At 36.1% G+C, this 25,093-nt stretch overlaps 5 protein-coding genes and 1 long non-coding RNA gene across 6 annotated transcripts; 3 read left to right on the forward strand and 3 right to left on the reverse strand.

Annotated features, from left to right (window-relative positions):
- Nucleotides 1-6,999: 6,999 nt before the first annotated feature.
- LOC103874946 lies at nucleotides 7,000-13,050 on the forward strand. Its single transcript, XM_009153384.3, has 20 exons — nucleotides 7,000-8,116; nucleotides 8,190-8,413; nucleotides 8,491-8,568; nucleotides 8,675-8,809; nucleotides 8,901-9,022; nucleotides 9,132-9,296; nucleotides 9,478-9,583; nucleotides 9,706-9,811; nucleotides 9,918-10,028; nucleotides 10,120-10,283; nucleotides 10,374-10,491; nucleotides 10,627-10,851; nucleotides 10,921-11,111; nucleotides 11,211-11,378; nucleotides 11,462-11,567; nucleotides 11,656-11,793; nucleotides 11,889-12,047; nucleotides 12,148-12,354; nucleotides 12,448-12,714; nucleotides 12,804-13,050. The coding sequence occupies exons 1-20, from the start codon at nucleotides 7,589-7,591 to the stop codon at nucleotides 12,951-12,953; spliced, it is 3,468 nt and encodes a 1,155-aa protein (XP_009151632.1). The 5' UTR covers nucleotides 7,000-7,588; the 3' UTR covers nucleotides 12,954-13,050.
- On the reverse strand, nucleotides 13,001-13,548 carry LOC103874948. The gene is made up of 2 exons (XR_634302.3): nucleotides 13,313-13,548; nucleotides 13,001-13,235 (listed from the first exon to the last, which is right to left on the reverse strand). It is a non-coding gene; the product is annotated as an uncharacterized LOC103874948 (long non-coding RNA).
- A 202-nt stretch (nucleotides 13,549-13,750) lies between these two features.
- LOC103874944 lies at nucleotides 13,751-15,694 on the forward strand. The gene is made up of 4 exons (XM_009153382.3): nucleotides 13,751-13,970; nucleotides 14,155-15,035; nucleotides 15,128-15,200; nucleotides 15,274-15,694. Exons 1-4 carry the CDS (start codon nucleotides 13,881-13,883, stop codon nucleotides 15,433-15,435), a joined length of 1,206 nt encoding a protein of 401 aa, XP_009151630.1. The 5' UTR covers nucleotides 13,751-13,880; the 3' UTR covers nucleotides 15,436-15,694.
- LOC103874945 (glucose-1-phosphate adenylyltransferase small subunit, chloroplastic) lies at nucleotides 15,637-18,674 on the reverse strand. The gene is made up of 9 exons (XM_009153383.3): nucleotides 18,298-18,674; nucleotides 17,895-18,191; nucleotides 17,024-17,293; nucleotides 16,748-16,927; nucleotides 16,565-16,668; nucleotides 16,361-16,472; nucleotides 16,187-16,285; nucleotides 15,970-16,089; nucleotides 15,637-15,875 (listed from the first exon to the last, which is right to left on the reverse strand). Exons 1-9 carry the CDS (start codon nucleotides 18,535-18,537, stop codon nucleotides 15,759-15,761), a joined length of 1,539 nt encoding a protein of 512 aa, XP_009151631.1. The 5' UTR covers nucleotides 18,538-18,674; the 3' UTR covers nucleotides 15,637-15,758.
- A 4,366-nt stretch (nucleotides 18,675-23,040) lies between these two features.
- Nucleotides 23,041-23,685, forward strand: LOC117125760 (small nuclear ribonucleoprotein SmD1a). The gene is made up of 4 exons (XM_033273571.1): nucleotides 23,041-23,054; nucleotides 23,120-23,192; nucleotides 23,414-23,552; nucleotides 23,633-23,685. The coding sequence occupies exons 1-4, from the start codon at nucleotides 23,041-23,043 to the stop codon at nucleotides 23,683-23,685; spliced, it is 279 nt and encodes a 92-aa protein (XP_033129462.1).
- A 151-nt stretch (nucleotides 23,686-23,836) lies between these two features.
- Nucleotides 23,837-25,003, reverse strand: LOC103874943 (heavy metal-associated isoprenylated plant protein 16). The gene is made up of 3 exons (XM_009153381.3): nucleotides 24,752-25,003; nucleotides 24,589-24,667; nucleotides 23,837-24,514 (listed from the first exon to the last, which is right to left on the reverse strand). The coding sequence occupies exons 1-3, from the start codon at nucleotides 24,755-24,757 to the stop codon at nucleotides 24,051-24,053; spliced, it is 549 nt and encodes a 182-aa protein (XP_009151629.1). The 5' UTR covers nucleotides 24,758-25,003; the 3' UTR covers nucleotides 23,837-24,050.
- Nucleotides 25,004-25,093: the final 90 nt, after the last annotated feature.

Raw genomic sequence — 25,093 nt, forward strand, 5'->3', positions numbered from 1 at the left:
TTTCTTCATTGTAAAGCTTCTTCTCAAAACTGATGTTTCGTTCTTGGTAATAGTGTTTGTTGTTGTGTTGTAGCTATCGCAACTGGTGCTTGCTCCACGGAGAGAATTTACACCATCACTCTCTGTGGAAGCAGCTGATTCTGTGCAGCGTGCTTGCTTGCTTCAACTGATAGTTTCTTGCAGTCCAAGATTCTGCATAACCTCTTTCTCTGAGTCTTATCAATCTTCTGATGAATCTGAAAACAGAGAGTGTGTGAGATATAACAATCACCAGTATATGTCAAAGTGGATAAGTTAATTCCTAAATGTCGAAGAAATAAGAATGTTATGGTTTTCTCACCTCCAACTGTTTTGGGATTTATGCTGGTAGCTAGCACAACTTTGGGCACTGACCCTTTGCTCTCCAATATTCTATGGAATGCCAGAGCCAGTCCATCAAACAGACTAATAACAAACACAGTACCATCCCGTTAAAGAAGCAATGGCATACCAGGTTAGAGACTTACCATGTTCTATTAATATCACCTCTGCCATGGGATTGTCTTTGAGAAGGCACGTTACTGATACTTCTTCCTTGAAAAAGCAAAAGCAGAAATTCTAACTAAAGACTTGCTACAAAAGGACATAAAGAAGACGTAAAGATATGGTTCGTAGCTAAGAGTAATACCTTCAGTGCTTCAGATTTTGCAGTTGCACCACCAGCAAGAACCGTACTCTGAGCTCTCGCACAGTCTGCCAAGCAGTTCTTGCGGCACCGGCTCTCCTCTACGTTGCTGTGTGAACCTTTGGAAAGGTAAGAAGGGTAACCACAAAATCCAAGCTTCAAGTTTGATGCTTTAACCAAAAGCAAGAATGAGTTTTCATATACCTTATGGGTGAGATGATGCTGCAAGGGGTTTTCAAAGAGAGATAGCCTTAGCTCTTTGGTCTAGGCGTGTGCTTCTCATAATTCTCATCCTTATCTGAGAAACCATAGAAGAAGTGGGATTAGATCTGAATCGAGACATAAAGTAATAGATCGAGCAGCCATTTTCTCACCTATAACTCGGACTTGAAGTTGAAGGAAGGAAGTGTTGAGGTGAGGGAGCGAGTCAGTGAAACAACCCAATGACGAAGTCATCGTCGTCGTCGCTGCTTTCTATATCCGTCAACATCCATCTTTCAAATCAGCAAGTGAATGATTGCAGCAAGCGTTACACAATCTCCGGTGTGATTGCAAGGAGGAAAAATCAAGATTTGGGTGAAGAACTGAGATTTGAACCGTTCATTATCATCCAGATTTATAGGCTGGAAATTTGGGGTTTAGGAAGAGCTTGGTGAATAGAAAATTAAAGTCGACTTAGTGGGTGGAGTTCAGGGGGTCTTAATGGCGGGTTTTAAATTTTTAATCATACGCTTGAAAGCTTAAGAGAAACGTTACATGGCGGTTCTGGTAGAGGCAATCAAAATTAGAAGAATCGAGAAGACGAAGAGTGAAGGGAAGGCTCGTAAGGAAGTTGTGCTTAGTTAATAATGTCTAGGTGGGCTTTAAAAAATTTAAGTAAATTAAGTGGCCCAGTTCAGCAGTTTTACTTGCAAGCGGAAGTTCCAACCGTGAGCAGAATGATAGACGTGGCATGATTTGCCTCTCCTTCCTTGATGACGTGGACGCATGAGAAGAGAGGCAAGTCAACTTTATATATAAAGACTAGGGATTAACCCGGGCTACGCCCGGGATTTTTATTTTTTTCTAATTTAAGTTGTTAAATTATTTATATTTAGGCTATGATTTATATTTATATAAATGTTAAAATGCATGTCATAATTAAAATTTATTTTTAAATTTTAACACGTTAAATTAACATATTTTTTACTATTTAAATATTTTTTTGTAATTTTATTGGCTATCTAGTTATCATATTTAGCAAAACTATCTTTTGAGTGTTGGAATAAATGTTTTAGAGATTTTATTAAACTGCAGAGTATTTTTGGATCGACCACATGCTTAACATTCGATCGATCCGTAAAAAGATGGTCGATCTCCTTGGCGAGGTAAGTACAATTTTAGCAAAAATATATTTTATTTTCAAATATTAAGTATATAACTATTCTTTTTAATATTTTTTTAATTGTATTTTTGATTAAATTATTGTATTATAATGGTTATGTAAATATTTTTTGTGATGTTTGAATTTTTGTTGTTCGTATACTTAACCTAGATGATATTGATGTTTAACAATTTATTGTTTTCTGGAAATAGAAAATAATGATATATCAAAACGTATCTAATACTTGTTAAATGATAGTATAATGTAAATTACATCCATTATTTGAAAATAAACATTTGTTGTTTTTATTTTTATTTTAAATCAGAAATTATTTTTATTTAAAAACATTATTCATATATAATATAATAGTTTAAGTTTGGAAGATTAATATATATATATAAATTATGTGTATTTTTTAAAACATAATTTAAGATATTATATATTGAGTATATGAATAAAAGCTGAATTTCTTACCTTGAAAATCAGATATTTATATTTTTATCTTCATGTTATACTCACCAATCCATCATTGATATTTATAACTCAGTATGTTTTTTAAAAAACTTAGTTTTAAGTAATAAACGAATTTAATAAATTAAATTCATCACCTATAATGTTCTGTAAACTATATTTGAAAACTCTCTAAAATTATATTTTAAGCATAATATTATTATTATTTAATTTAAGTTATTTTAAACATAATATATGCTAAACCAACTTAAATTATATTTACAATAGGACCATCCTAAACCGGTTAGTAAACCAAAAACAATACTAAACCAACATGAACCAATACCTGATTCGGCGAGGAAGGAAGTGTTTCGGGATAAACGCTTGAATGGTTATTAACTGAAATGGTTTGATCATGAAAGAGTTAGTATGAATATTAACAATAAAATTATACATTAGATTAATTTAAATTTGTAAGAATACCTTTGAGTCTATGAAAAGCAATTCAATTCCCATGAATAAGTTTGGTTTTGGAAGTTGCGGGTTTCCCAACAATGAATCCACCTAACAAAAAGTTTGTTGTTATAAAAAAATCTCATTCAAGGTCATTAAAGGTTTCTGGGACGGCAATAGTTGATAGTGAAACCTTTTTTTTGCTCGAATGCTTTGAAATTTTCCTTAATAGTGTGAGGTTGATGTGGATGGAATAATGAGTTTTATAGGGACTTTCTTGATGTAAAACTATAAAAAAATTTTTTGTTTAATGTGGTATTTCCATTTTTATATAATTTACTACCATTTTAAGATAGAAGTACATTTTAAGATAGATGCTTAAATCTTAATGTACTTTTTCCATTTTTTAAAATGTTTATTTCCATTTCTTATATTTTTATTTACGTAATATCAATATTTTATATTTTTAAATAGATATTTAAATATTAATGTACTTTTTCCATTTTTTAAATTGTGTATTTACTTATATTATATATTTTACATTTTAAGATAGATGTTTAATGCTTGATGAACTTTTTCCACTTTTTAAAAAATTGTGTATTTACTTATTATTACATATATAATTCATATATTATATATTTACATTATTTACTTATTATTTATTTTCATGTATATGTATTTCCATTTCTTGTACTTTTAATTTACTTAATATCTCTATTTTACATTTTAAGATAGATGTTTAAATCTTATGTATGTTTTCCATTTTTTTAAATTGTATATTTCCATTTGTTATACTTTCTATTTACGTAATATCTATATTTTAAATTTTAATATATATTTTTAACTCTTAATGTAATTTCCCATTTTTTAAAATTTGGTATTCACTTATATTATATATTTACTTATTATTTATTTTTCTTTATATTGTGTATTTCTATTTCTTATACTTTCTATTTACTAATAATTTTATATTTCAAGATTGATTTACATTTTAAGATAGATGTTTAAATACTAATGTATTTTTTCCATTTTTTTAAATTGTGTATTTCCTTTTCTTATACTTTCTATTTACTTAATATTTATATTTTACATTTTAAGATAGATGTTTAATATTTAATGTACTCTTTCCATTTTTTAAAAATTGTGCATTTACTTATTATTGTATATATAATTCGTATATTTATATATTTATAATATTTACTTATTATTTATTTTTCTATATATTGAGTATTTCTCTTTCTTATACTTTATATTTAGTTAATGTCTATATTTTATATTTTAAGATAGATGTTTAAATCTTTACGTATTTTTCCATTTTTAATGTAAAACGGCAATGTTTAATAGAAGAACTTGGACAAATAGTCAAATAGTTATATTTATGTTTTTTTTTCTTTTTTTAATAAAAATGTAATGTTACATTATGAAGATAACCCGTTTTTTTAGTGAACAATGGTAATCTTACATATGTTTAATGTAGTTTTTCCATTTTTTTATGTTGTATGTTTACATATTATTGTTATTTTTAAATGTAAAATGGTAATTTTACATATGTAAAATGGTAATTTTACATATGTTTAATGCAGTATTTCCATTTTTTATGTTGTATGTTTACATATTATTTATTATTTTCGAAATTATATATAATTTTTTTTTTACAAAATAGTAATGTTACATTATGGAGATAAGCCGTTTTTTTTTAGTGAAAAATGGTAATCTTACATATGTTTAATGTAGTTTTTTCATTTTTTATGTTGTATGTTTACATATTATTTTCTTAAAATAAAAATGTAAAATGGTAATCTTACATATGTTTAATGTAGTATTTCCATTTTTATGTTGTATGTTTTACATATATTTATTATTTTCAAAATTATATATAATGTTTTTTGTTTTTTTTATAAAACGGTAATGTTACATTAAGGAGATAAACCGTCTTTTTTTTAAGTGAAAAATAGTAATCTTACATATGTTTAATGTAGTTTTTACATTTTTTTATGCTGTATGTTTACATATTTTTATAATTTTCGAAAATAAGTAATATTAAAATGTAAAACTATATTTTAATGCCATGTGTCATCTTTCGAGATTATATTTTATATTTACTTATTATTTATTTTTCTTTATATTGTGTATTTTTATTTCTTATACTTTCTATTTACTAATAATTTTATATTTTAAGATTGATTTACATTTTAAGATAGATGTTTAAATACTAATGTACTTTTTCCATTTTTTTAAATTGTGTATTTCCTTTTCTTATACTTTCTATTTGCGTAATATCTATATTTTACATTTTAAGATAGATGTTTAAATCTTAATATACCTTTTCCATTGTTTTTAAGTTGTGTATTTCTTTTTCTTATATTTTCTATTTACTTAATATCTATATTTTACATTTTAAGATAGATGTTTAATATTTAATATATTATTTCCATTTTTAAAAAATTGTGCATTTACTTATTATTGTATATATAATTCGTATATTTATATATTTATAATATTTACTTATTATTTATGTTTTTATATATTGAGTATTTCTCTCTTTTATACTTTATATTTAGTTAATGTCTATATTTTATATTTTAAAATAGATGTTTAAATCTTTACGTATTTTTCTATTTTTAATGTAAAACGGCAATGTTTAATAGAAGAACTTGGACAAATAGTCAAACATATTTATGTTTAATGTAGTATTTCCATTTTTATGTTGTATGTTTTACAGATATTTATTATTTTCGAAATTATATATAATGTTTTTTGTTTTTTTTTATAAAACGGTAATGTTACATTATGGAGATAAGCCGTCTTTTTTTTAAGTGAAAAATAGTAATCTTACATATGTTTAATGTAGTTTTTCCATTTTTTAATGCTGTATGTTTACATATTTTTTACAATTTTCGAAAATAATTAATATTAAAATGTAAAACTATATTTTATGCCACATGTCATCTTTCGGAAGAAATGTTTTCCGCTGATGTGGACGCCCTATGGAGCCTCAAAAGCTCCCTTTTATTAGTAGAGTTTATTTTTCTTTATATTGTGTATTTTTATTTCTTATACTTTCTATTTACTAATAATTTTATATTTTAAGTTTGATTTACATTTTAAGATAGATGTTTAAATACTAATGTACATTTTCCATTTTTTTAAATTGTGTATTTCCTTTTCTTATACTTTCTATTTGCGTAATATCTATATTTTACATTTTAAGATAGATGTTTAAATCTTAATATACTTTTTCCATTGTTTTTAAGTTGTGTATTTCTTTTTCTTATATTTTCTATTTACTTAATATCTATATTTTACATTTTAAGATAGATGTTTAATATTTAATATACTCTTTCCATTTTAAAAAAAATGTGCATTTACTTATTATTGTATATATAATTCGTATATTTATATATTTATAATATTTACTTATTATTATTTTTTTATATATTGAGTATTTCTCTTTTTTATACTTTATATTTAGTTAATGTCTATATTTTATATTTTAAGATAGATGTTTAAATCTTTACGTATTTTTCTATTTTTAATGTAAAACGGCAATGTTTAATAGAAGAACTTGGACAAATGGTCAAACATATTTATGTTTAATGTAGTATTTCCATTTTTATGTTGTATGTTTTACATATATTTATTATTTTCGAAATTATATATAATGTTTTTTTTTTTTTTTTATAAAACGGTAATGTTACATTATGGAGATAAACCGTCTTTTTTTTAAGTGAAAAATAGTAATCTTACATATGTTTAATGTAGTTTTTCCATTTTTTAATGCTGTATGTTTACATATTTTTTACAATTTTCGAAAATAATTAATATTAAAATGTAAAACTATATTTTATGCCACGTGTCATCTTTCGAGAAAATTTTTTTCCGCTGATGTGGACGCCCTATGGAGCCTCAAAAGCTCCCTTTTATTACGAAAATAATTAATATTAAAATGTAAAACTATATTTTATGCCACGTGTCATCTTTGGAGAAAATTTTTTTCCGCTGATGTGGACGCCCTATGGAGCCTCAAAAGCTCCCTTTTATTAGTAGAGATTTTCTTAGAAAGAAACAAAACATATATAACTAACTCTTAAAGTAACCAAATTGTTAAAGTAGTCACTTATATTTTGCAAAACAACATAGGTACCCCCACTAAAAGAAGTTAATTAATTTGTAGAAATAGAATGATTATTTCACACCATTTAAATATAGATGCACTATTAATTCTCCACATTCGGTTACAGTTAGGATATTTCAGTTTTTGGTTTTAAAAATTTAGGAATTGTTCAAGTATTCACTTTGGCTTAAATTGAATTATTTTGGTTTTTAGTTCTGTTCGAATTATAAATTTAGGAACCGGCTAAAATCCATTAAAAAAAAAAACTCGGATCAAAATTTTACTGTTTATTAATTTTGCAATATCGTTTTGTAAGATTTGAGTTATCCTTTTTTGGGCTTAGCTCAAGTCCTAAAGAATGACAAACAACGAAGAATAAATAAATAAATTGGCAGCTCTCCCCACTCGTCTCCTTCAATTACACGAAAAGGAGAGGTCAAAACTAGCCGTTGGCATTATTTCTTTAATCGAAACAGCCGCTCCTTCCCTAATCCTCTTCATCTTTCCTCTTTCTCCACTCTCACTCACCTCCAACTTTTTGCTCATGGCGACCTGCATCAGAAAACTATCACCCAATCCCGAACCACCCCAGCTTCAAACTCCCCGCGCCAGATCTCCTCTCTCCGAGAATCTCTCTCCATCCACCACCACCTTCCCGCGATCTCCTCTCTCCTTCATCTCTCCTCACACCTTATCTCCCTTGAAGCTCAGCTCCCCTAAGCTCGTAACCCCCACTTCTCTTCGCACTGATGATGACGACGACGACGAGGACATGAGTATCTCATCTGGTTCTGACGCCTTAGGAGGAGTTAACGAATTGCTCTCCGATTACGATCTCGATGATGACGAGGTTGTGAGGCGTTATTACGACGAAGAAGAAGTGTTTGGGCCAACAAAGCCCACCTCGAAATTGAACAGAGGAGTGTTGAATGATATGAATCTGAGAATCGAAGTTCCGTTTGCTAACGGAAGAGTCACAGACGGCGAATCAAGACTACGGAGATTCGCCTTGGCGAATTCGACTCCGGGGAGCTATCTCCGTGATGAGAGGCCGCGTACTCTGAGCTCCAAGGTACACATTCGATCTCGCTGAAGGTTTTGAATTGAGTAATTTTGCTAAATTTAGGAACAAAATGTTGTATTAGGGTTCGGTGTATTGGGAGAGTAATGAAGATATCGGGACCCCAAGTGCACCACCTATAATGGATATTGGAGAAGATGATAACATCGTGGAGTTGGAGAAAGAGATTGAGCAGATTGAAGATGAGATTTGCAGAGAAGCTGGTGTTGAGAGTCATCATCAACAAGTAAACATTGGAGGCTTAGCTGGTGATACTGTTTCTCATTTGTATCCTGAATTTAGTGAAAGGTATGCATCGAGCTTTCTATTTTTGTTCTGCGGAGAAGTCTTGATGGGTTAGTAAATGTTATCATGGTTTGGTGTAGTGTGAGGGAGACTCAAACTGAGGAAGCTGCGCAAATCGAGGACATCAGCTCTGATGAGTTGAATTGCCATAGTATCAGGTTAACTACTTTATTTCACAACTTAGAATGAAAGAGGTTTGAAATGAGGAATTGTTGGGTTTTATTGTGGCTGCTTAGCTTACATAATGTTTGTTATCAATGGCAGTGGTCAGTATGCTTGGCAAAGTCTTCTGGCATATGATGCTTGCGTAAGACTATGCTTGTATGCATGGTCAAGGGGTTCTTCTGAGGCACCTGAGTTTCTGCGTGATGAATGTCGTCTTCTCCGTGGTGCATTTGGGTAAGACTTGTGTGTCTTTATGGTTTTCAAGGCATTACTTATTTGTTGTATATTGAGTTATTTAATCACTCTTTTGTATGTGTTGTTATAGGTTGCATAAGTTTCTCTTGCAACCTCGGGGTGTTCGATCAACCGAAGAAAGCAAAAATGTGAAAGTAGAGCAAAAGACACCTTTGAAGTCTAAGAACGTGGTCAGAAAGTTGAGAGTGGAAGGTAAAACTATTCTTCTTCTTCTGATGAGCTAAAACTTGAATACAAAAATAAGTTTGTGGATGCCTGATATGAATCAGATATTAATATACCTCTTAAATTTTGTTTATAGTGAGGAGACTTCGATTGATACCACAACGCAAACTTAGAGGCATAGATTCGCTGCGGAGTTTAATGAGCACCCCAATGGGGGCAGAGTATTGCCGCCAAGTTTCATCACTTGTGAAGACTGGGATGAGTTCTATCAAGACGGCTACCCTTTCAGCAGTTTCAGAAGGTTTCCTTTTCTTACATGAAAAACTAAACATTTATTAAACCATTTGAATGATATTTGGTTGTTAACTTAACTTGTCTCGGCCGATTGATTTGCGTCTGATATTGGCCAAACTTCTTACTAAATGGAAGATGATACCTCTATTGATATGTGATGACATGACTTAATCTTTGTGTTTCTGCAGAACAATTCTCCTGCTACCTTCAGATGAAGAGCACAGCAGAAGGAGATCAAGTCGAACAAGGATCTTCCGTTTGTTTGCAATCAGGAACTGGAAGTTACCATGTCTTGTAAGCTATTCTCTTTCTCTTGAAATCACTTGTAACTTTGCAAGCTGTTTGAATAAATGAAAGCTACAGAATTTAGTTTCATAGTTTCCGTGTGAATGCTTTACTCACAAGTCCTCCTTCAGCTTTCCCGAGCCTGAAGGCGACGCTCTTCTGATAGAAGTTCATGATAAGAAAAAATCAGTTCAAGGAAAAGTAACAATTCCAATGGCATCCTTAACTGATAATCCGGTAAATATGCCTTCCGTGCGATAAATATCTTCCATTTTGCTTTGAGAATATGTTATAGTATTTTCGAATATTTAAATATACTGAAGAAAACTCTACATTTGTTCAGAATGAAAATGTAAGATGGTGGCCAATATACCATGGTGAACAAGACTGTGTAGGCAAGATCCAGCTCTTCCTTGGTAGCACGACCTCATCCGATGAAGACTGTCACATAAAGGTATGGTCTTTCTCCAAAAATTCTCAGATTATCTATGTTTTGTTCTGTGAGATAATGCCCTCACTAATGTTTTGCATTTTTTCTGTTATAGAGTGCTCCTGTTGTTGAGACACTAGCATACGATTTGTTACTAGAAGCTGCCACACGTGCCCAAAGATTTCATGCTCAAAACTTAAGACTAAATGGGTCTTGGAAATGGTTGCTGAGTGAATTCGCAGAATATTATGGAGTTTCCGATTCATATACCAAGTTAAGGTAATCATAAATAATATATTTGGCTATACTGTCTTGTATCTATTTAGCTCAAAATCTACTAACTCAAATATACTTCACCATACATTGCAGATATCTCTCACATGTAATGAATGTGGCAACTCCTACTAAAACATGCTTACAACTTGTGCATGAGTTACTAGTGCCCATCCTAAGCGCTCGAAGTGACAAGAGCTTGACCAGGCAGGAGGTACTTCCCGTTTTCTTTTGCAAATCGAAAAGGCTGATGCTACTAGTTCTTGAAAATATCCGAGCTATCACGTTTTAGTTTGAAATCTGCTTAATGGCTATCATGACTACATTGACGACTTTTCTGTTCTTGCAGAAAAGTATCTTAATGGATTGTGAAATAGAGATAGAAAAACTCTTGGCAAATGTTTTTGAGAACTACAAGTCATTAGATGAAAGCTGCCCTTCAGGGTTGGCACACATATCTGGTCCGGTGCAAGAATCAGCTTCAACAGCACTTGCTCCAGCTGTTCAGATTTTCTGCCTTCTTCATGATATATTGTCTCCCGAAGGACAAGAAATTTTGAAGAATTACCTTAAGGTAAGCTCATACGGACCTTAAGACTATGATGTTCACGATATTCTTGATCTAATGAAAAACCCGTTGCAGACAGCAGCAAAGAAGAGGTGCAGGAAGCACATGGCTGAGACCGATGAATATGTTTCCTCCAACTCTGAAGGTTTTCTTTTGGACTCGGTCACAATTTCTACAGCCTACCATAAAATGAAGAATCTCTGTCTAAACATAAGCAACGAAATAGAGGCTGACATAAAGATTACCAATGAACATGTACTCCCAAGGTAAATGATCATGTCATCTTGTTTTCATCTTGAGATTATCTCCGAGTCTTGATATTGATTTGGTCTTATTTTATCATATACCTTGTTATATCATTCAAGCTCAATCGACCTATCAAACATAGCCGCTGCCGTATACAGTACGCTGCTATGTAACCGGATCAGAGCATTTCTGTCAGCAGTACCACCATCTTGCCCACAGCCTCATGTCAATGAGCTTCTGATAGCAGTTTCCGATTTTGAAAGAAGCCTCGATTCATGGGGAATCAGGTTTGAAATTAGCTTCTTGGGATCAAAATATGATGGCACCAAACTCATTCATTCTCACTAACTATTTATTTTATTTTACTCAGTCCAGTACACGGTGGTATAGACTCTAGGGGATTATTCCATAACTACATAATGGTTTGGATACATGATATGGAACTCAGGCTACTTGACCGATGCAAAGCAGAGAAGGTAATATTTCTGATCATTTTGGGTTGTTCCGTAAGATAATAAAACCTATCATTTGACTGTAATAAGATATGATGGCTTGTTTTGACAGGTTCCCTGGTCTGGTGTAATAACAAACCACTCAACATCACCGTTTGCTGAGGACATGTATGAGAGAATAAAAGATTCTCTTATGGAGTATGAAGTGGTGATTAGTAGATGGCCACAATACACATTGATTTTGGAAAACGTGAGCTATAAAGTTATATATATGTTATAAGTTTGCAGCTTACTGAATGGTTACAAAGACTAACTTGGCTTCATTTTTTTTTCATGTACTCTTAGACTGCCTCAATCATAGAGAGAGCCATTGTTAAATCTCTTGAGAAACAATACAGTGAGATATTGACTCCTTTGAAAGACAGCATTCCAAAGCGACTGAATTTGCATGTTCAGAAGCTGACAAGAAGGCAGTCATCAGCTCTCTACTCTGTTCCGACTCAAGTAAGAGCCACCCTTTGAGCATGTTTGATATACGTTTTGTTACCTTTCTAAGGAATTGTTTTGAACCTCATTGTGCCACTCTACCCCTCGTTGAATGCAGCTGGGAACTTTTGTCAACACCATAAAGAGAATTCTTGATGTTCTACATCAGAGAGTCGAGGATATTTTGAGACAATGGGCTTCGTGTCTTCCTGTCGTTGAGGATAAGAAGTCACTCTTTGGGGAGCAGATGAACGTAATCACAGTTTTGCTCAGGACAAAATACAGAAACTACATGCAGGCTGCGGTTGATAAACTTGTCAGCAACGTAAGTTGTTTAAAGCCTCGCATGATCTGCCTTGCTTCGAATTTAAGCTTGTTTTTAACAATCTTTGTGTGCGTGTGTGGTTCGATGTTTCAGACGCAATCAAACAAAACCACAAGGCTGAAGAAAATCTTGGAGGAGATAAGAGAAAACGAGAGAGAAGTCGAAGTCCGCGAGCGTATGAGGATGTTATGCTCACAAATCACAGACTCGATCTCAAACATGCACGATGTCTTCACAAGTCAGATATTCGTGGCGTCATGCCGTCTTTTCTGGGATAGAATGGCGCAGGTGGTGTTGAAGTTTCTTGAGGGAAGAAAGGAGAATGAAGTAGGCTACAAAGGCTCTTACTATGCTCTTGGGGTAATAAACGAAAACTTCAAGCACTACACTGTATAATAGACAAATCTTTTTAGGTGTTGAGACTTGAGTTGTGATGAAAATGTGTGCAGATAGTGGAAGACACGTTCGCATCAGAGATGCAGAGGCTGCAAGGGAATTCGCTACAGGAGAAGGATATGGAAGCTCCTCGTTCGGTGATTGAGGCACGTTCCATTCTCTCTAGAGACACGACCAATCACTCTTCTTACTTCTATGTCTAGTCCAGTGTCCAATATATGTACACAGAATCTCATTCTTTTTCCATTCATTTGTTTTGATAATATCGTACATATATATATATAAAATCTATTCAACAAATCTTAAATGGTCAATAACGATTCTATTATTCATTTTGTTTCCAATAAAGAGCTGCATGCATATGCGCCTACAAGAAGAAAGTATTTCTTGTACCGTACATAACCAAGCGTATTGGGAGAGGAAAGATCTCAACTTCGTAGTCATTGCTCCTCACTTTAGGGTATCTTTGGCTGTAGCTTCTCAAACTATTATGAATCAAAAGGGAGAAAAATGAATCAGTTACATAGTGTGTCTGCGGAAAAAGAATTGTTGCGCAACATACCTTGCTATTGAAGTGACCTAACAGGATCCTCTGCGTCCAAGCTTTATCACGCTAGATATCTCATGAACCAGTGAGGCTTTTGTGTAGCCACGATGTAACCAGTTGTCAACACGAGGGTGAGTCCAGGTGCGAACTGCGAAGGCTATGGCAGCTGCAGTCCAGCTCAGTACTCTTCCTTCTTCTGGTTCTGGCTCTGGCTCTTGTAATTGCTCTGCACACCTTTCACTTAGATGAAAGACCACAGAGTCCTAGGTTTCCTTCAAAAGCCAAAGCAGATTGAGCCTGAAACTGTGCTCGTTTTGCCGTATCAGACCGTGGAGCCTCTGGTTTTGGGAAAGCTTGATGTAAGACAAACTTGTGTGAAACTTGTTTTTGATCTGAACAAGTTAATATTATTTATAGTATAGCCCCAAACGTTTTGCAAAACTGTAGTTAAAACCCCAAAAGTCTTGGGGAAGAGGATATTTCAAACTTCAAACGCCTGAGAAGAGGATATTTCAAACTTCTCAGGCGAAGAGGAAGCAAGAGACTGATGAGAAAACTGTAGAAGAAGAAGAAGAAAATCAAGATGAGATCCAAGTCGTTTGCCGTTAGGTCTCGGCCGCATAGAGCTCCCCGCAACTCCCTCGATCCCTATCCATCCCCCGCTCCTCTTCCGGTAACCCTAATTCCCCCTTCCTTCCCTCCTTTCGAATCGCAATTGGAGGTTATAATCAAAAGCTTGGTAGCTTCGTTATAATCGCAATTGATCTCTCCCGCTAGCTCTTTTGTGAATTTGAGTGGTTGTAGAGCTTGAATCCAGAATCTTTTATGTGAATGTTAATTTGATGTATTTCTCACAGGGTGAAGCTAATGAAAGATTTGCCTCTGGAGTGAACACCACACACTGTGTCAGTGGTGATGCTGAAAGAGTTCCAGACACTTTTGATGAAAGAGATGTGCCATCCAAGAAGCGTCATTGTCTTGGGACAAGTGAGACCACTAGAGGAGGAGGAGGAGGAGGAGGATCGAACTTGGAAGCTTGTATTGTATGTGACATTTTAGACGAGGGGGTATCTCGTTGTTCTGGGACTGGCTGTATTCTTTGGTTTCATGGGGAGTGTTTGAATCCTGATTTAAGTAGTAGTAGTAGTGAGGATCTCGCAAAGACCTACTGTCCTTATTGCTGGTTCAGAGTTCTAATGATGAAACACGAGTCAGTGAGGAAGAAGGGCGTTGTGGCGGAAAAGGAAGTCTCCAAGTGTCTAAGTAAAGATCATTCAGTGGATGGAACCGACGTTGTGAGGGATCAAGAGTTAGGGGGAGAGAAGGGTGTCTGTTCATCTGAAAAGGAACAGTTGCAAGTGGAGAAAGATTCTGATCGATCAAGAGAAGAGGAGGTGCCGTTGACTGAAGGAATAGATTATCAACACCAAGAGGATACAGAAAAGTTTCAAGATGCTGAGGAAGACAAGGATGATGAAGAAACAACAAAAGATCAAACTACAGGTGGTGCAGGGGGAAAGGGAGATGTTTCAGGGGAAGAGCAAGACCAGAGCCAACAGAATGAGAAGCCAAGAAGAAGAAGACGGCAGTTAATATTGAGTTGTAGTGAAATCTCATCGGATGAATCAACAAACGAACGACATGGAGAAGGTGTAACTGAGCAGATAACAGGGGAGATGAAGAATCAACAGAGAAAACATAGCGCAACAACCCAAGTGGCCAAGTCAAAGACAGTGAGGTTGTTCCTTTTTTTCTTCATTTACGTGAACATGAAGAGTATCTCATCTCATATCCACATTAAATAACGAGAGTTACCTCATGGAATTTCAGGGACATGTCATCTTTGAAGACGGATCAGAGAAAGAGGCTATTTTGGACACCCGAAGAAGAAGAAATGCTCAAGGTATTATAATAAACACTGGCAGTGATACCTTTTCTTGAATGGTTGTTGATATGTGTTGGCTTGGCTCTCTCAGGTGGGAGTGGAGAAGTTTTCAGCAGAAGCAAAGAAGAACATGCCATGGAGGAAAATTCTGGAAATGGGAGCCGAGGTTTTCCACGAAACACGTACTCCCGCTGATCTCAAGGACAAATGGAGAAACAGGATGGGCGTAAGATCAGCGAAAAAGGCAAACTAGACGAACGCATTGATCCTGGCATTGGTATCAATATACCCAACTATCAGTGTCTCATATAAGAGATAAAGTCAGGCTTAGTGAAGAGTTTAGCTGTATGTACAAAAGTATTGACTTCGGCTTATAGTCATGTGTTCTTGAATGCCACTCTTTTCGGATAGATGAAGATCAACCTTTTTTGTATAACTGCTTGTATGCTAGATGCTGAAGAAAGTTAAACTTAGAGAACTTATTTTAAATTAAGTTATTTCATAGGCGTTTACATCACGAAAGTCTGTCTTTGCCTGTTTATAGAAGAAATGCAAAAAAGGAGCATGTGTATGTGTTTAGATGAGAGTGCCGGTTGGGATTAAGGCGTCCTTGATAACGGTAACAATACCACTCTTTATGAAATATCCTTCGGTCTCTCTCGCTGCCTCTTGCACATTGTCGCTGTTTATGATCTGTGCACCAAAGTTCAGACCAAAACCTTTTTAAGACCAGAACAGGTGTAAACAAAGATATGTGTATAATGAGCTTGGAAAGTGTGTTCCTAACCTTGACATTGTCACCGATACGTGCGTTTTTGTCAATGATGGCTCTTTTGATGTGCGAGTTTTTCCCGATACCTATGGGTACACTCCCTTTCGCCGTTAGGAGGCTCTTCTCCGAAGCAGTCTAGGCAAAATACAATAACCACCATGATCAAAAAGGCTGATGTTATTCCAACAGTTTATCAAGTGGCTTGCAGTACAAATGGGGCTGCTGCATTTACCTCGTAGTAGTCAGCTCCCATTAGTAACGAATCTTCAATAATAGCACCTTCTGATATGCAGGAACGGAGTCCAACCACGGAGTGATGTATTTTGCAGTTCTGCATCCAAAGTTTAAAAGGTTTTGGTGTGCTGTTATAAAGCATATCAGAAGAGGAGCTATATTTGATTTTTACCTTGATAACGCAGCCCTCTCCAATGACACTGTCTGTGACATCAGCATCGAGCATCTTAGACGGTGGTAGGTAACGTGGCTGTGTGTAGATCGGAGCAGAACGATCATAGAAACTGCATCAAGAGTTCAAAGAAGCTAAGATATCAATCATCCAAGATACAATAGCGTATTGAATAATATCCAAATGGTAATGTGGTTGATGTACCTAAAATCAGGAACCGGTTTTTTGGTGATTCCGAGATTTGCGTTATAGAATGCCTCTATAGTACCAATGTCTTCCCAATAGCCATCATATAGGTAAGCTTGCACCTGCAAAACAATCAGAATACAAACTAAATGTTAATACACATGAACTTCAAAGCTAACAAGTAGTAGACAAAGCACTTACCCTCAGTCCGAGGGAAGTGGCACCAGGAATGACTTCGCTTCCAAAGTCATTAGCTCCAGGAAACTTATTCCGTAGTAACTCAAGCATTACATCTTTGCTAACAACATAAATACCCATACTCGCAATGTACGGCATCTCCTTGGCTCTCTTATCATCAAGACCTAGAATCGTTGTATCGACCTAGTAAAAGCCAATGAAATCAAAAGGTTTTATCTACAAGGTGGCTTTCAAGACAAAACAGAGAGTTAGCGTTAAGTTTTATGTTTTCTTGTAAACCTTCATGCCCTTAAGTTGCTCCCCCTTTGGCTTTTCGGCAAATTCAACAATACGTCCTTCCTCATCAATCTTCATCAACCCAAAAGCAGTGGCTCGCTCCTCATCCATCGGTAACGCAGCCACGGTGATATCAGCATCAGTCTCCCTATGCGCTTGAATAAACTTCTCATAGTCCATCCGGTACAAATGATCCCCAGCGAGAATCAGATACTCAAGAACATTATGCTCCTCAAACAACCACAAGTACTGCCTCACCGCATCAGCAGTCCCCTACACAACAAACCCACCACCACATGTTAAATAAACACATTCAAAAAACTTCCACAAGGCACAACCGGCCCTGAGATTTTGGGGCCGTAAACCATTTAGTAAAAATTTAAGTAGTTTGGCGGTCTAAAATTTATTTTACAACTGTAGAAGTCTATTTGTTAAGCTAGATGGCTTCCAACCTAAAACCAATTGGTGATAAGTAGAGTGGTCCATCTATCTTATATATTACTTAGGATCCCTTCCAACTACCGATGTGGGACACTTTGTGTCTAATACACCCCCTTGAGATGATGGCTCTTTGAGCGTCAATCTCGGAATGCTCGGACAAGGATCGATGGGCCAACTTTGGGCCAGATCGATAGATCAGGTTGGACTTCGTGGATCGGGCTATGATACCATGTTAAGCTAGATGAACTTCCAACCTAAAACCAATTGGTGATAAGTAGAATGGTCCATCTATCTTATATATTACTTAGGATCCCTTCCAAATACCGATGTGTCTAATACTATTTGCATTTTAATTTTGGGGACCTGAGGCGAATATTTCATCAGGCTTGGCCCAGGCCCGGCCCTGAGCACAAGATCATGGATTTGATATTACCTGGAACCAGTTGGGGTTCTCAGGACTCTGTTGAGCGGCGAGGACCTCGACGAAGCCTTCGTTCTTGTAACCTCCCATGTTAGTGGCGTAGGCTCGCGAAAGGTGGCGGTTAAGAGAGGCGGAGTTGAACTGGGTGAGGACGTAGATCTTGTTGATGTTGCTGTTGAGGCAGTTGCTGACGGGGATGTCGATGAGCCTGTAGTTAGCGCCGAGGGGAACGGCGGGTTTGGCTCTCTTTTTGGTGAGAGGGTAGAGACGCGTTCCAGCTCCGCCTCCTAAGATGATCCCCAACACACTCTGCCAATAAAATCAAATCATTACTTCGAAACGACTCCGTATCAGTGAAGATTCAAGTGTTGTTTTGGTTACTTAAACAATGAGATCAGGAAGACGAAAAACTCACCCTGCTCGCATCAGGATCGAGACAGGTCTGCGAATTCTGAGAATCCGAGACGGCCTTGGGGGACACGATCATCGGATTCCTCACTCGGTTACGAGAAAGAACGGATCCGCGGCGATGAGACACGGTGGCTCTGAGAGAAACAGAGGAGGAGAAAGAAAGAGTCATCGTGGGAACCGCCTCGCACGAAGCAGCAGCGGGTGGTGGTACCTTTAGAACTCCAGTTGCAGCTATAGACGCCATTGTAGTGTCTCTCTCTCTCTCTTTGGCTATGGGTTTTCTGAGAAATCAATAATTGAGATCAAATCTGGAAATGCTATAATAGCAGACTTTGGAGTGAGAGTCGGACTCTCCTGCTTTGTCTTGTTATTATGGGAAAGTGAAAAAAGATTTTTATACAATTTTATTTTATTATTTCGGTTTTGGTTTGCGATGGGGTCTCGGGAACCGTTAGTTTTTCGGCTAATTTAAAAACTACGTTAATGGGCTTTACGTCTTTTCCTGGCGATTAAAGGAAGAAGCAATGGGTGCTTTCGGAATTTTCTGTTTGTTTGAATATCCAAAGTAAATTGTGTCATTTTCTTTTGTCGACAAATTGTGTCATATTAAATTCGTATGTAAATAGATTTTGATTTAGAAATACAATCCACATAATTTGGTTTTTATGTAGGGCAAATCTCCAAAATAGCACATTTCTAAGTTTATATCACAAAAATAGTACTCAAAAACTAAAATGATCAAAATAGCATTTTATCTTTTGAAAAATTTAAATTTTTTTACTTTTCAAAATTTGAAATCTTATCCCCAAAACCTCACTTCTCAACTCTAAATCCTAAAATCTAAACTCTAAACCCTAAACCCTAAACTCTAAACCCTAAACCCCACCCCTTGAGTGCTATTTCTGTGACTTTTCGCCTTGTGTGCTAGTTTGGGAACAAAAACTTGATTTAGTGCTATTTTGGTCATTTTCTCTTTTATGTATATCATAGACAATCAGAATTAACTATTTTCCACTATGATATAGTATATTTTTGAGAAAATAATTTCCTAATAAATTTTATGCAATGTATAAATATACAATGAAAAGTTCTACAGGAGCTTACTCAACATTGCGCTTTATCAGATATGGGTGTAACAAGAGGGAGGGGGATTTAATTTGTAAGAAGCTGGATCGGGTTCTAATTAATGATGTTGCTCTTCATGGTTTGGGGAGGGCGTATAGTGTTTTTGAACCAGGTGGATGCTCTGATCATCTCAGGTGCATGATACATTTTGATATTGAGGACAAGCAGAAGAAAAGGAAACCGTTTAAATTTACAAATGTGATAGCAACAATGGATGAATTCTTGCCGACAGTTGAAGAATACTGGAGAGGAACTGATCAACTCTTTCATTCAACCTCAGCCTTATACAGACTTGGGAAGAAGCTTAAAGGTCTTAAGCATGCGTTTGAGGTCTCTTAGTAAAGATAAACTGGGCCAGCTCCATAAGCAGACAAAGGAGGCGCTATCACTTCTATGTGATAGACAAGGAGAAACCTTAATGAATCCGAGCTCAGATGCTATGAGGAGGGAATGTGAAGCATTGGAGAGATGGCAGAAACTTGCTGATATAGAAGAAGAGGTCTTTAAGCAGAAGTCAAAAATGCACTGGCTGGAGGTTGGTGACAGGAATAATAAGTTCTTTCATAATGTAGCAAAAATTAGAGAGGTGATGAATGCCATCAGAGAAGTAGTCTGTCCTGATGGTAGTATAGCTACAACGGAGGAAGATATCAAAAAAGAAGCCAAGAGGTTCTTTTCAGAATTACTCACTCATAGGCCGTTGGATTATGAAATACCTAGTGTGGAGAGCCTACAAGATCTTCTTCAGTTTCGTTGCAGTGAAGAGGATTGTGATAATTTAATCAGAGACGTTTCAGCAGAAGAAGTGAAGGAGGTGATATTCAAAATGCCATCAAATAAATCGCCGGGACCTGATGGTTACACAGTTGAGTTTTTCAAAGCAGCTTGGCAAATAATTGGGAATGATGTGGTTGTAGCAGTTCAATCATTCTTCATCAAAGGCTTTCTTCCTAAAGGTATCAATTCTACTATCCTGGCTCTGATACCTAAGAAAGATATAGCTAAGGAAATGAAGGGTTATCGGCCAATTTCTTGCTGTAATGTGTTGTATAAGGTCATATCTAAGCTTCTAGCCAACCGTCTTAAAGATATAATGCCTACTTTCATCTCATCTAATCAGTCAGCATTCGTTAAGGACCGGTTGTTGATGGAGAATCTGTTATTAGCTACTGAATTAGTAAAAGATTATCACAAGAGTGAGATCTCTCCAAGGTGTGCTATGAAGATCGATATATCTAAGGCTTTCGATTCGGTGCAGTGGCCTTTTCTCTTAGCAACACTTGAAGCTTTGGGGTTTCCAGCTAAATACATTCACTGGATCAATCTATGTGTTTCGACAGCTTCATTCTCTGTTCAAGTTAACGGAGAACTAGCTGGTTATTTCAATAGCGCCAGAGGCTTGCGACAGGGTTGTGCTCTATCTCCATCGCTATTTGTTATCTGCATGAATGTTCTCTCCAAGTTGTTAGATAAAGCGGCTGCTGATAGACTAGTGGGATATCATCCGAGATGTAGAAATGCTCTTCTCACTCACTTATGCTTCGCAGATGATATAATGGTTTTCACGAATGGGCAGAAGAGATCTGTTGAAGGGGTTCTCAAGGTATTTGAGAAGTTTGAGAAGCTCTCTGGATTGAAAATCAGCTTGGAAAAATCGACATTGTATATGGCTGGGATTTCTGAAGATAATCGGAAGGCTATACTTGAGAACTTTCCGTTTGAAGCAGGCCAGCTTCCAGTTCGTTACCTTGGTTTACCTTTGCTCACTAAGAAAATGACAGTAGCAGATTACTTGCCGCTGATGGAGAAGGTTAGGACAAGAATGTGCAATTGGAATGGGAGGTTTTTATCGTATGCGGGGAGACTGCAGTTAATTAAATCTGTCATCATGAGTTTGACAAACTTCTGGCTCTCAGCTTTTAGGCTTCCTCGACAATGTCTAAGTGGGATAGAGAAACTTTGTGCTGGATTCTTGTGGTCGGGGCCTGAGTTAAATATGAAGAAATCAAAAGTGGGATGGGCAGAAGTTTGTAAAAAGAAAGAAGAAGGTGGGCTGGGGCTGAGAGTCTTAACAGAGGTGAATGAGGTTTCTTGTCTCAAACTAGTTTGGAGACTTCTTTCTGGTCAGAATTCATTATGGGTGAAATGGGTTCAGCAGTATCTGATCCGGAAAAGGTCTTTCTGGTCTATTAAGAAAACCACCACAGTTGGCTCTTGGATGTGGAAGAAAATCCTTAAGACTAGAGATTCTGCCAGAAGGTTTCATCGAATGGAAGTTAAAAATGGTGAGGATACTTCTTTCTGGTATGATCATTGGTGCAATATGGGGCGTCTGAAGGATTTGCTGGGAGCAAGAGGGTTTATGGATTTGGGCATTCCTGAAAATTCAACAGTGGCTGAAGCTATACAGAAACATAGAAGAAGAAGACATCGTGTAGTGATTCTGAATAGAGTTGAGGAAGAGATAGAAAAGATAAAATCTGCAAATAATGGTGCAAAGGACATTGCGGTTTGGAGAAGTAAAGCAGAGATCTACAAAACTATGTTCTCCTCCAAAAATACTTGGCTGTTGATCCGCAAAGAATACGTTTTGCAAAGATGGAGTAAATATATATGGTTCAAGCACGCCACGCCGAAATACTCGTTTCATATGTGGATTGCGACACTGGACAGATTGTCGACATGTGATAGGATGTTGAGATGGAACCCTGCTATAGATCCAACTTGTGTATTGTGCAAACAGGAAGTGGAGACAAGAAATCATCTGTTCTTTTCTTGTGCTTACTTGAGCCAAATATGGAGAATGCTCATGCGAGGTTTGCTTCGTTTGGTATATACCGAGAGATGGGATGATATTGTTGAGCTTATGCTTGTACAAGGTCAGGATCGGGTGAGGTTCTTCTTGATAAGGTATACTTTTCAAGCAGCAGCTCATTCGACATGGAGAGAGAGGAACTGCAGACGGCATGGAGGGAAGCAGCTTCCTCATGTTTTGCTGGCTAAAATCATTGATAAAAATGTGAGGAACAGACTGTTCACAATTCGGCGCCAAGGAGATCAAAAGATGGAGAAAGGGATGCGAATGTGGTTTGGTACAAGATAACAAGTTTAAGCAATAGTTGTTGATTATTTGCCTTTCAGCCTTTTGATGCATCTCATGTAAAAACGTTTTTTGGATGAATAAAATTTAACATTTATTCAAAAAAAAAAAAAAAGGAAAAGTTCTACATAAATCATAGGTAATTAGGTATAAATAGTTTTCTACAACATTTGAAATCACACGGTTTTATCACATATATTTATTTATAAATATGATTTCATTATTCATTTTAATAGATTTCGAATAATTTAGGTTAAATTCAAAATTTTAAAGTTGAGAAAACTAATAAATTTATAAATATCATTTAAAAGTTTATTGCGATCAGTAATGATTATTATAGCATGTTGATACGGATCGTTAAAAAGTAGTAACAGGCCTTATGAAGCCCCTGGGCCAAATTAGGTCGGGTCCTAAACCCACCCGCTAATCAGTTGGAGAGCAACGATTGAGCACAAAGCCTAGCCTTGAATTTCTGCATCTTTGCTTCTTCTCCCCTAAACTTGATCAAAAAAAAAGGGGAAAATGAAGCTCGTCAGGTAAATTTTCTTTCTCCTACATTGAAATTCATTCCATTCTCGAACTGAATTATTCCCTTGGTCAGGTTCTTGATTAAGTTGAATAACGATCGAGCTCAAGAACGGTACCCCGTCGTGTCGTCCCTGGCACTATCACTGGTACGTTACGCTCTTAGCTCTCTCTTGTCTCTATCGATTACTTGATTTCTAGGTCTTGATACTGGAGAATCGATTCACTTTTTGGTTGAGTTCTTAGTTAGTTCTAAAGCTAGTTAAGATGTACAGCCTAGTCATGTGTAAGTTTAAGAGGTTCCCTAAAAAATGTTGCTGTTGATGTTGCTTGAAGGTGTTGATGTGAGCATGAACACGCACTTAAAAAGACTGTGAAACTGACTCTCAAGGGGAAGAACCCTGTCACTTCTCGATCATCTAAGCTAGAGTGGGGGAACAATATCCGCTACTACATTCTCCTCGATAGTTTGAACCTTGTGAGTTTACTTGTAGAGAACACTCCTAGGGGTAAGAACTATACTCATCAGCTTTGGTCATCTTCTTGTTCATTCGTTGATTCCTGTTTTTTTGCTTTTGGACTTTACCAGGGAAGGCTATTGGGCGTTGCAGAGGACGTGGTCGTGACAAAAGAGGTCGTTAGATTTCTTTTGACAAAAAAAAAATAGTCTTTGTTTGGCTACTACTACTATCTCCACTTCGACAAAAGTTAAGGTCAGTGAGTTAGTTTTGTAGAAGAACCGGAACCATTGCGATTTTATGAATATGAGCATGCACCAATTTATGCAAGGAAGGAAACAGATTGTAGGCCAAATGATATGATTGGGCGCATACAAATATTTAATAGGCAATGCATAAAGAGAGTAGTATCATGTAGAGATAGCACAAGTTAATTTGGACTTTAGAGCTTTATTCATGTGACTGAACATAATTGATTCTTTTGGTCTTGACATTTGGTCACCAGCTGTGATCTCTTCTCCATTAATCTTCCTCCGTGCAAACCCCATTTCACAGGATTGTGCAACCGGGTTCCTGATTGTAAACTGGTTCCCCTATGTAACTGTAGGGGTTGCACGGGTAGGGAAATGCGGAAGGCACGCCGTATCCTTGAGGAGATGGATAACAGGGAGGAGGAGGAGGAGGAGGACATGGATTGCATGGCGGCGGAGGACATGGTTTACATGGCGGTGGACATGGTTTACAGGGCGCGGGCTTCTTCTCCTCTTCCTTCTTCTTGTCTCCATCTTTCTTATCGCCTTCCTTTTTGTCACCATCTTTCTTATCGCCTTCCTTTTTGTCCCCATCCTTCTTCTCTTCTGGTTTCTTCGGAGGTTCGACTTTGCTTACGCTTACAAGCTCTGCAAAGGCTACCTTCTTTCTGAGCCTTTTGGTGAGGCCGATCATATCAACTTCAGTACCAGTCACCTCTATCTGGTTCCTGTGATCGCCTTTTATCTCCACGGCTGAGACACCTATCATAACACAAAAAGGTTAAATCCAACATAGGTGTTTGGTTACCTTTTTTTTGGTGAGAAGGTCTTCTTACCCTTGAACTGAACTGCTTTTGTCATAGCTTTTGCTCGGGTCTTGTCATCAGTCATAGTCACTCTAAACAGGATCTTTTGCTGCGTGTGAAAATGATAACGTCAATCAAAGAAGCCATATAAACCCTTACACCATATTACTTGTTGTTTAGTACATATACTTACCTTCATCTTCTTGTTTGCTTAAGAGGATTGACTACAAGTCTTGAGTTCTGATATACTACAAGTCTGAAGAAATGTCTTTCCTAATGGTGTATTGTCTTCTGATATATGAGTGAGTTGTTGACGATCGTTAGGATTTCGTTTTCAATTCGTTGTTAACAAAATTATATAAAAACCAGCTAGTAGTTTATTAGTACAAGCTTATCAACAATTCTTTGGTTAAAATAGTATATTACATATTTTAGAAATGCCCTAGAAAGTTCTTATAACTCTTACCGACACATTCCAAATTATCCTTAGTGAAGAATATTTAGTTTTTTTTTTGGAAACTTTAACAGGTTATAA

The sequence above is a fragment of the Brassica rapa genome, chromosome A06, assembly GCF_000309985.2.
Source record: "Brassica rapa cultivar Chiifu-401-42 chromosome A06, CAAS_Brap_v3.01, whole genome shotgun sequence".
In the NCBI taxonomy this organism is placed as follows: domain Eukaryota; kingdom Viridiplantae; phylum Streptophyta; class Magnoliopsida; order Brassicales; family Brassicaceae; genus Brassica; species Brassica rapa.

Excerpts from the sequence above, each read along its gene's own strand:
- LOC117125760 (XM_033273571.1), top strand. Across the intron at positions 23,193-23,413 it reads CGTCCCTGGCACTATCACTG|ACTGTGAAACTGACTCTCAA; the intron begins GTACGTTACGCT and ends GCACTTAAAAAG. Across the intron at positions 23,553-23,632 it reads TGTAGAGAACACTCCTAGGG|GGAAGGCTATTGGGCGTTGC; the intron begins GTAAGAACTATA and ends GGACTTTACCAG.
- LOC103874946 (XM_009153384.3), top strand. The coding sequence starts at position 7,589 with ATGGCGACCTGCATCAGAAAACTATCACCCAATCCCGAACCACCCCAG. Across the intron at positions 9,812-9,917 it reads CATCCTTAACTGATAATCCG|AATGAAAATGTAAGATGGTG; the intron begins GTAAATATGCCT and ends ACATTTGTTCAG. Across the intron at positions 10,492-10,626 it reads AGAGCTTGACCAGGCAGGAG|AAAAGTATCTTAATGGATTG; the intron begins GTACTTCCCGTT and ends CTGTTCTTGCAG.
- LOC103874944 (XM_009153382.3), top strand. The coding sequence starts at position 13,881 with ATGAGATCCAAGTCGTTTGCCGTTAGGTCTCGGCCGCATAGAGCTCCC. Across the intron at positions 13,971-14,154 it reads CATCCCCCGCTCCTCTTCCG|GGTGAAGCTAATGAAAGATT; the intron begins GTAACCCTAATT and ends TATTTCTCACAG. Across the intron at positions 15,201-15,273 it reads AAGAAGAAGAAATGCTCAAG|GTGGGAGTGGAGAAGTTTTC; the intron begins GTATTATAATAA and ends TGGCTCTCTCAG.
- LOC103874945 (XM_009153383.3), bottom strand. The coding sequence starts at position 18,537 with ATGGCGTCTATAGCTGCAACTGGAGTTCTAAAGGTACCACCACCCGCT. Across the intron at positions 16,473-16,564 it reads AAACCGGTTCCTGATTTTAG|TTTCTATGATCGTTCTGCTC; the intron begins GTACATCAACCA and ends CTCTTGATGCAG. Across the intron at positions 16,090-16,186 it reads TGGGAGCTGACTACTACGAG|ACTGCTTCGGAGAAGAGCCT; the intron begins GTAAATGCAGCA and ends TATTTTGCCTAG.
- LOC103874943 (XM_009153381.3), bottom strand. Across the intron at positions 24,515-24,588 it reads AAAAGCAGTTCAGTTCAAGG|GTGTCTCAGCCGTGGAGATA; the intron begins GTAAGAAGACCT and ends GTGTTATGATAG.